The 9,405-nt window shown below is 51.2% G+C and overlaps 2 protein-coding genes across 5 annotated transcripts; one reads left to right on the forward strand and one right to left on the reverse strand.

Moving 5' to 3' along the window:
• On the forward strand, positions 1-4,483 carry ROPGEF14 (RHO guanyl-nucleotide exchange factor 14). 4 transcript variants are annotated; one of them, XM_078590309.1, is made up of 8 exons: positions 1-224; positions 924-1,123; positions 2,237-2,641; positions 2,777-2,931; positions 3,180-3,254; positions 3,437-3,691; positions 3,763-4,095; positions 4,172-4,483. In XM_078590309.1, exons 2-8 carry the CDS (start codon positions 1,057-1,059, stop codon positions 4,403-4,405), a joined length of 1,524 nt encoding a protein of 507 aa, XP_078446435.1. In that variant the 5' UTR covers positions 1-224; positions 924-1,056; the 3' UTR covers positions 4,406-4,483. The 4 variants fall into 4 exon arrangements, with proteins under 4 accessions (XP_078446435.1, XP_078446433.1, XP_078446434.1 ...); XM_078590307.1 differs by lacking the exon at positions 1-224 and adding an exon at positions 231-700; XM_078590308.1 differs by lacking the exon at positions 1-224 and adding an exon at positions 231-696.
• A 131-nt stretch (positions 4,484-4,614) lies between these two features.
• LOC144715358 (beta-amylase 8-like) lies at positions 4,615-9,005 on the reverse strand. Its single transcript, XM_078590306.1, has 8 exons — positions 8,506-9,005; positions 7,720-7,920; positions 7,533-7,613; positions 6,581-6,964; positions 6,313-6,477; positions 5,907-6,167; positions 5,229-5,408; positions 4,615-5,159 (listed from the first exon to the last, which is right to left on the reverse strand). Exons 1-8 carry the CDS (start codon positions 8,875-8,877, stop codon positions 4,953-4,955), a joined length of 1,851 nt encoding a protein of 616 aa, XP_078446432.1. The 5' UTR covers positions 8,878-9,005; the 3' UTR covers positions 4,615-4,952.
• Between the last annotated feature and the right edge of the window lie 400 nt (positions 9,006-9,405).

Here is a 9,405-nt window from a genome sequence, read left to right on the forward strand (position 1 = left end):
AGTCGGTGCCCACGGCGGAGCTCCGGCGGCGCAACCCAAACCCCGAAACCACCCCCCCCACCCACTTTCCCCCTTGGCCAAGGCAGCGTCTTTGAACCCATTTCATCGCCGACGGGGGAAAAAATTCAATCTTTTTTCCCCCACCTGAGCTGACGGGTAGAGAGAGAAACACCCCCATCTAGAGATCTGCGTCGCCCTCTCTGCCGTCCGATACTCATCCAACGGTGCGTTTTGAAACGACGATGGCCTGACGGCCCAAGGACTCTCTCTTCCTCGCATTAACTGGAAGGCCGCCTGCAAGTCTTCCTCCCTCTCTCTCTCTCTACTGTTCACCCGGCATCGGCGCCGTCTTTACCGGCTGGACCATCCTTATTCTTGTCGCAACTCTCTTTCCCCTCTTTTCCAAGTTCCCACCTCACTTTCTCTCTCTTGCTCTGTTGCGGCCAGTAGTTCTCAGCCCTCTCCTCAGCACTGGTCTTCTCTCTCCCTCTCTCTACTAGTACTCCCTCTCCTCCCCACCGTGCCCCGTTCCCACCTCTCTCTCTCTCTCTTCAAGACTTGACAATCTCTCTCTCCTTTTCTTTCTCTCTCTCTCTATATTCTCTCTCTTGGAGTTGTCAGTAGCAGCGCTGCGTCCGGGGGTTCAACAAGCTCGATCGCTCCGGCGTTGCGCATCCTTCTCGAGGATAACGGGGCGTGGGTATCGATCTCCTTCGTTCTTTCTCCCCTCTTCCCCTCTAGCGCAGAGAGATCTCTCCTTTCTCTCTCCTCTTCCTTCCTCTCTCTTCTCCCTTTTACGGCGAAATGTGAGTGGATAGACGAGGGCACTTCCCTTCTCTGGTTGCTATTCGAAGATCTAACGCTAGGGTTTCTGATGTTTGGTTCTGTTCTTCTTGTTGATGGGCTCTCTCCTGTTGCTTCAGCCCTTTGCCGGTATGATGGCTTCCCGGAGATTTTAATAAAGGACGATTGGCTTTCTCTCTCTACAAGTTTGAGCTACCGGCTCCGAGCCTTTATCGCGGCCAAGCTTGCGTGTAGAGTTAGTTGGCAACCACCATGCGGACTCTGCCGTGCTGCTACCGCGCGGGGAAGATGAGCTTCGATTTCGACAATGGCGACCCTCGTACGTTCCCTTCCCTTTGTGCTAATTTCTTTCTTTCTACGCAACGAGAGATAGACAGGGAGAGATTAAAGAGTCTGAGAGAGAAAGCGAGGGGAGAGAGGGATTAAGAGAGTGACCGAGATGAGAGAGGGAGACAGAGGAAGCGATAGATGAAAGATGGACGGAGAAGGTACAAAGGTTGAGAGTCAGAGGGCGAAACGAGTGTGTCGAGCGAGAGAGTGTGAGTGGGTCGAGAGAGGGAGAGAGTGTGTGCGATGAGAGAGATAGAGTTGAAAGAGTGTGTTTGTGATGAGAGAGTGTGGAGAGAGAGGGAGAGAGTGTGTGTTTGTGATGAGAGTGTGTTGAGAGAGGGAGAGAGAGTTGAGAGTGTGTGTGTTGAGAGAGGGAGAGAGAGTGTGTGATGAGTAAGGAAGAGACGGTTGAGTGGGAAGAGAGTGTGTGTGTGTTGAGAGAGGGAGAGAGAGTGTGTGTGATGAGTAAGGAAGAGAGAGTTGAGTGGGAAGAGAGTGTGTGTGTGTGTGTTGAAAGAGTGTGTGTGTTGAGAGGGAGAGAGAGTTCAAAGAGTGTGTGTGCTAAGAAAGGAAGAGATAGTTAAGAGTGTGTGTTGGGAGGGAGAGAGAGTTGAAAGAGTGTGTGTGCTGAGAAAGGAAGAGATAGTTAAAAGTGTGTGTGTTGAGAGGGAGAGAGAGTTGAAAGAGTGTGTGTGCTGAGAAAGGAAGAGATAGTTAAGAGTGTGTGTGTGTTGGGAGGGAGAGAGAGTTGAAAGAGTGTGTGTGCTGAGAAAGGAAGAGATAGTTAAGAGTGTGTGTGGGGAGGGAGAGAGAGGGGAAAGAGTGTGTGTGCGGAGAAAGGAAGAGAGAGTTAAGAGTGTGTGTGTGTTGGGAGGGAGAGAGAGTTGAAAGAGTGTGTGTGCTGAGAAAGGAAGAGATAGTTAAAAGTGTGTGTGTTGAGAGGGAGAGAGAGTTGAAAGAGTGTGTGTGCTGAGAAAGGAAGAGATAGTTAAGAGTGTGTGTGTGTTGAGAGGGAGAGAGAGTTGAGAGAGTGTGTTGAGAGTGAGAAAGAGGGAAGAGAGAGAGAGAGAACGCCATTGATATGGAAGACGGGATGGTGCAGGAGTGAGAACGTACAAAGGGCTTGAAAATTGTGATGTTGGTCATGGCTACCCGGGCGAGGGGGAGTACAGCGGGGACGAGCTCAGCTGGTGCTCATCAAGCAGCAAGGGAGAAGAGAGTTTCGCCTCCTCCTCCCCCGGCGGCGGCGGCGGCGGCGGCGATAATGACGAGGAATGCGGCCTTCTCGCCGGCGACTGGGCCGTGGTCAAGAGCCCATACCCCTTCTACCGCGGCCACCGCCCTCCGTCTCAGCAGCAGATGCTTCCCCTCTGCACCATGGATCTCGCCGACCTCGACACCATGAAGGAGAAGTTCGCCCGCCTCCTCCTTGGCGAGGACGCCTCCGGCGGCCGCCGCGGCCTTCCCACCGGCCTCGCCCTCTCTAATGCCATAACCAACCTAGCTGGTGACCCCCTCTCCCCACATCTTGTTAGAATTTGAGTGCTTACCACTTTGTTAAAAGCTGTAGCTGATAGCAAGGGTGCAATTATACTGCTTAGTTTGTAAGCATGATGTTGGTCTCTTACATTGGCTGTAACAGTGACGACGTTCGGAGAGCTGTGGAAGCTCGAGCCGTTGCCTGCAGCGAAGAAGGGCCGGTGGAGGAGGGAGATGGACTGGCTGCTGTCTCCCACTAACTACATGGTGGAGCTCGTCCCCGCCACCCAGACTGCTGGCAATGGTCGTACCCTGGAGGTGAGCTCGTAATTCCTGCTTGATCCAACCTCCAATGACTTCATAATTCTTGTTGTTTTTTTAATTAATTTATCAAGGCCCTTGTCCACGGCAATTGAGATCATGATGATGTTGTGTCATTCAAATTGACAGTGTTGGTGGCTGATCTTGACTTGGATTATTAACCAATATTGTGATTGCTGGGGTTTACTCTTAATCTTGACTTGGATTTTCTCCATGCACCCATCTTGTTTCTTCTTCGGTTGCAGATCATGAAGCCAAGAGCGCGCGCAGATGTCCACACCACCCTCCCTGCACTACAGAAGCTCGACGCCATCCTCATTGTTAGCTTCTTTCTCTTCCTCTTCATGCTTTCTTTAGCTTCTCCTGCTTTATTTTCTTCCAACTTCCTCAAGCACCTAGTTTCTTTAGCTTCTAGTTTTGATGTCCTCGATCATCATCATCATCTTCTTCTTCTTGGATTGCTCTGTGAGCCCATGATCCAAGTACTTGTATGGTGGTGCAGGAGGTGCTGGACTCCATGGTTGAGACAGAGTTCTGGTATGTAGAGGGCGGCAGCCGTGCTCAGGTGAAGCCGGGGAAGCGGTGGTGGCTGCCATCGCCGAGGGTCCCCGACCCGGGTCTCTCCCAGTCCCAGAGGAGCAAGCTTGGCTTCCAGGGCAAATGTGTCTTCCAAGTCATGAAGGCTGCCAAGTCCATCAACGACCAGATCCTTCACCAGATCCCCCTCCCCGCTCCACTCAGAGCCTCCCTCCCCAAGGCAAAAAACCCTAAACCATAAACCCTAAACTCAAAATTCTATCTGACTGAACTTTTAACTACTGCTTGCAGTCAGGGAAGGTGGCACTGGGGGAGGAGCTGGATCAGCTGCTCTCCACAGCGGCCTTCTCGGTGGAGGAGGTGCTCAGGATGCTGGATCTGGGGTCAGAGCATGCCATCCTTGACATGGTCAACCGGCTCGAGGGTGTTGCTCTCATCTGGCGCGACCGCCTCGTCGCTGTCGCTGCGCGGTCCTCCCGACGCCGCCCCTGGTCCTCCACAGACAGCACCAGCAGGCTTGGCACTGTCCTCCAGCGCGCCGAGGCCCTCCTTCGCCTCCTCCGTGACCGCTTCCCCGGCCTCCCCCTCACCTTCATTGCCTCCCAGAAGATCAGATCCAATCAGGTCAGCAGCTTTCCTTATCATGATAGCATGATGCCCATGATGTTAGTGACAGGCATGATGATAACATGATGGGCAGGATGTGGGGTATGCTATAGTGGAGGCGTACTCCAGGGCATTGGGGAACTTGGCCTTCACCATCCTTACACGGATTGGCGATGTGCTGAATGAGGACGACCTTCACCAGCCAAGCAGTCCGATCACTGCTGCCGGCAACAAGCTCGAGCCGCCGCTAGGTTTCATCGAGCGCGCCCTCCTCGACCAGATGGACCGGGCTGACGGGCGCCGCCGCCTCACCTCCGCCCCCTGCTGACATAATCAACATACTTTGCTGTGTTCAAGACGGTTTGAATGAATGGATTTCTTAGGGAAGCCAAAACTTTTCTTCTTACGAGTATAACGCATCTGATTCTGTAATCTGATCGGTCAGAGTTCCGGATTATGATCCTTTTGAGGACCGTTCATGATCAGGTCGGCTGCTCCAATCGGTTGGATTGCCTCATAATTATTGTGATAAAGAAAAGTCCATCAAGCGAGCTTAGAAATATTCATCAAGTATTAAAACTGTATACACATATTTGGAAAACGTAAATCCAAATATGAGGGTGAGACTGCAATGACAAAGCCCCAGATCAGACAGCAAAACGGTGCGAAGAGGCATCGTCTTTTAAAGGTCATGTTAATGATCGACTGCAAAGCCCCAGATCGTGATCAATCAGACGAGGATAGGACAGGTATGACAGATCGGACAGAAACCGATCTGTCATACCTGATCGTGATCATCAGAGGATGATCGTGATCTGATCAGACGACTGACTGATCATGACCTGATCGGATCAGAGTTTTCGAGCATGCACTGGTTATGGGAGCTCGCCATGCATGCACTTGACCAAGTGGTGGAGCTCTGATGACGCTGCACTCGTTACAAAGAAGGCCAGGTGGCGACCGTCAGGGTGTCCTCGTGGCTTCGATGCGGCCAGTAGCCGCCGGAGGCTCTCCCGGTCTAGGCATCCGGCGGCGGCCTGGCCGGCCACCGTCAGGCCCCGGTCCCATGCCGAGTTAAGCACCTGCACAGGCTATTCACGGTCAACAGCAGCAGCAGTAAACATGGAGGGATAGAGGAAGGCGGCGTTGACCTGCCAGGTCAATGCGTCGGCCTCAGCAGTGGGAGCAAAGACAAGCTTGACGGCAGCAGAATGCTTGGCCAATGCGTCAAATAACGGCAGATAACCGTCGCGATTTGCCGGGTTGTAATAGCCTGCTGTCAGCTCCGCCGCATGGCTCGCCGTCCGGTACCACCAGTACACTGCCGGAATCTGCACCGCAACAATGAACCATAACTAAAGGAGGAGAGAGATGGAAAGACCGATGGACTGGCAGAGAGAGGAAAGGCTGGTATAGACAGAGAAAGATAGACAAGTATAGAGTGTATATGAGAGAGAAAGACAAGTAGATAGAAAGATATACTGAGAGTGTAAGAGAGGGATAGGATAGACTGGTAGAGAGAGAAGATAGACTGGTAGACAGAGAGAGAGAGAGAGATAGACTGGTGGAGAGAGCGTTTGAGAGAGAGATACGATGGTAGACAGAAAGATAGACAGGTAGAGAGGGTGTATGAGAGAGATTGAACGGTAGAGAGAGATAGTATAGGCTGGTAGAGATAGGAGGATAGGCTGGTCGAGAGAGAGATAGGCTGATTGACGGCGAGAAAGATAGACTGGTAGAGGAGAGAGAGAGACTGGTAGAGAATGAGAGAGTGTTTGAGAGAGAGAGATTGGCTGGTCGACAGGGAGAAAGAGAGAGGGAGAGAGTACCTTAACAATGAGGAGAGTGTCAGGGAAGAGGAGACGGGCGAGGGAGAGAACACGGTCTGCATGGATGATGAGGGCATTGGAGTACCAGCGGAGGAAAAAGCGGCCATAGAGGCCATCGTAGTCGCCACCATCGCAGAAGAAGGCTGTCTCTTGTGGCCGCGCATTGTAGTGCCCTGTATTGTCTGGCCCTCGCCCCCAACTCTCTTGCCCCCTCCTCTTTGCCTCCATCTCCAGGCTCTGCAGCATGTACCTATCGTAGCACTGTATAGAGAGAGATGACCAGTAGAGCTAGTGAGACGCAGGTATATACCATTTAGAGAGAAACGGGCACATAGAGAGATGGATGGAGGTAGAAAGAAGACAAAAAAAGGTAAAATGAAATGGAGAGAGGGGGAGAGAGACAGACCTGGAACTCGCCAATGCCAGGGTACCTCCAGCCGAGGCAATCGGGGAAGGAGGGAAACTTGAGCTCGCCAGAAGCCCCGAGGCCGACCTCCACGCCGGAGATGAGTCCGCAGGCAAACAGCTCCTCGAACTCGGCCCGGAAGCTCCTCATCATGTCAAAGTACACCTGCATCCAAGCATGCAACACGGCACATTCTCTCAGTCCATCTTGGCTCTCAGACTCGCCGTGGCCATGGAAATAAGAAGGAAGCAAAGACTGTGTGGATCACCTCCAGGGCGGTCCTGCCGCAGAGGACGCGCTCACCGTCAACGCCCAAAGAAAGGCAGTCGGTATGGTGGCGACCAGCGCGGTCAGCAAAGAAGATGTCTGGGTTTTCCTTGGCAACGTCGAGGACCCACTTGGGCAAGGAGACTGGCACATGGCTGCCCTCGTGGAAAGCGATGGTCACATGGACCTTGAGCTTGAAGTCAGCGATGGCGGTGAAGAGGTCCCTGTAGCCGGCCCAGCAGTACTTTTGCGGCCCCCACCCCTCCACAATCCCCCACCAGCACTCCACCACCACACCGTCCAAGCCCAGCAACTCCAGCCGTCTCAGCTCCCCCCTCACCCCTTCCACGTCCACCAGCTGGCAGTACCCGTTCACCACCCCCGCCTACCACGATGATCATGTTAAACACGATGAGGATAGTGATGATGGTGATGATTGCGATGAAGACGATTAATAAGAGGAAGAGATGGCAAAATTGATGATAAAGAAGGTAATGAAGAGGGTACGGAAGGAGAAGAAAATGGCAATGTTTATGACGAAGAGGAAGGAAGCAGATGATGAGGATGAGGGTGGCGAGGAAATTGTCATGCGATGATGAGGGAGAAGAAGAATTAGAAGAGGATGATGATGAGGACGAGGGAGGAGGACAAATGGTGATGAAATGATGATAATGACGCCGATAAAAAAGAAAATGATACTGATAATGATGATGGAATGATAATGAATAACAGATAATTTGAAAATGATAATGACGAAGAAACAGATGATGATGATGGGTATGAGAATGAAGAACCGATCATCTGATGACTATGAGAAAGAGAAACAAATAATGATGATGATAATAATAACGATGGGCATGAGAATGAAGAACTGATGATTTGACGATGATCAGAAGAGAGAAAAAGATGATGACGATTACGATCATGATCATGACGAGGAAGGGATTGCATACAGGGAGCATGGCGAAGACGGGGATGTAGGGGGTGGCAGAGAAGTCATCGTTGTGCCGGCACGGCTGGACATCATGCATCAGCTGCAGCAGGAGAGGCCAAGATGACACAGAATGAGCGATAGATAGATAGATAGATACAAAAAAAAACTAGATAGATTGATAGAGAGAAAGGGTTTTAGATTCATACCTGGTCAGGACTGATGGAGTCGGCGGAGATGGCAGGGACCACAGAGTTTCCATACCTCTCGCTCTTTTGATCCTTCTCTGCTGCCATCACTGAATCCAGCGAAGCCGGCGACAAGCACTCCTCAATCATCAGAATGGGAGGATTGCACTCCAATGACGACCTCACTGCGGAGTTCTTCAGAGATCCAGCAGATGAAGGCGTCTGCGCAACATCAACCGACCCATTAAACAAAATTTAGAATGGGTGGCATGTCAAATTGAGGTCACTCCTTCCCTCAAGGATGCACGAATAACCATGTTAGCCTTATTGCCAATGGGATCATAATCTCCTCTCATTTTCATCTTTCCGTTCTCTTGATTCTGAACTAACACCCTATCTTATGAATAGGCGTTAGGACCATATTTCCGAAGGACCTGAAACTATTTCTTCCTTCAGGAAGATTCCGCTTCCAAAAGTTTTATATCAAAGATAAGATTCCAAAAAAAAGGAAATACAAAAAATTAAAAGTCTTTCTTTCCTTTTGTTTTTGAACTCAGCTTCAATACAAATCTCTCTCAACACCCATTTGAAATGATTACAACACCCAGTTGTATAACTAATCCAATCCATCATGAAGCACCGGAGAACACAATATACTTTTGTTACTTGAGCAGCCATCAGAGGAATCAAAAAATGCAACAAGAGCACTAATCCGTAAAACAGATGAAGCCGCAATTAATGCGAAAACAAAAGTAAATTGCAATCCTCCGATCAACAACACGGAACACAGGTGTAGAGAGTACCCACCAGCGGTTGAGAAGGGGGCGGGCCGGGGGTGGAAGAGCGGTAGGTGGTGCCATCGGGCTCGACGGTCCAGCCAGCCTGGCGGGCGAGGGCGGCGAGGACGTCGTTCATGTCGGCGCGCGCGTGGAGCTGGAAGTTGCCGTACTGGCGGAATCCCGCGAGCATGCGGCTGGTGATGGCGCGGCGGTGCCTCTCGCGCAGCTTCGTGCGCTCCTTCTCCTTGTCTCGCTCCTTCCTGCCCTTCGCCGCCGCGCTGGCGCCGCTATTCGAGCCCGCCGCCGCCGCCGCCGCCGCCGCCGTCGCCGCGAAGCCGCGGGGGCGGCGCTGGGACGAGGGCGGCGTCGGGTTCTGGTCCAGATCTCCCTTGCCGTTCATCTCCGGCCCCGATCGCTACTCGCTCTCCATCGCTCTCCCCTCTGGAGTCTGGACTGAGTTCTAACAAGTTCTTAGTTCTAACCCCCGCCCTTTGGAGAAAGAGGGTCAGGCATGCGTCCTCTGCAAACCCCAAAAGCCCCCCCCCCCTTTTTCCACTATAGAGATATATAACATAGATTAGATAGGTACATACAGAGAGAGACATATATAGACAGAGACAGATGGATAGATAGATTGATAGACAGATAAATAGACAGACAGACAGATAGATAGATGAATATATATATAGAGAGATAGATAGATAAATATATATAGAGAGAGATAGATAGATATATAGATAAATAGATAAATTCAATCTCCAAAATTAAAGAAATTAGCTTGCAACTAACACCTGAAAAATCAAAACAAACACGTGCACATGCCCCCAGCAATGATGCCATTTGACGAGCACAAATTCACATTCGTCTTCACATGAATTCGTGTGTCAAAAAAATAAAACTCAAACTTGCTTGAATTATGATTAAAACA

The sequence above is a fragment of the Wolffia australiana genome, chromosome 18, assembly GCF_029677425.1.
Source record: "Wolffia australiana isolate 7733 chromosome 18, ASM2967742v1".
NCBI classification, from domain to species: Eukaryota; Viridiplantae; Streptophyta; class Magnoliopsida; order Alismatales; family Araceae; genus Wolffia; species Wolffia australiana.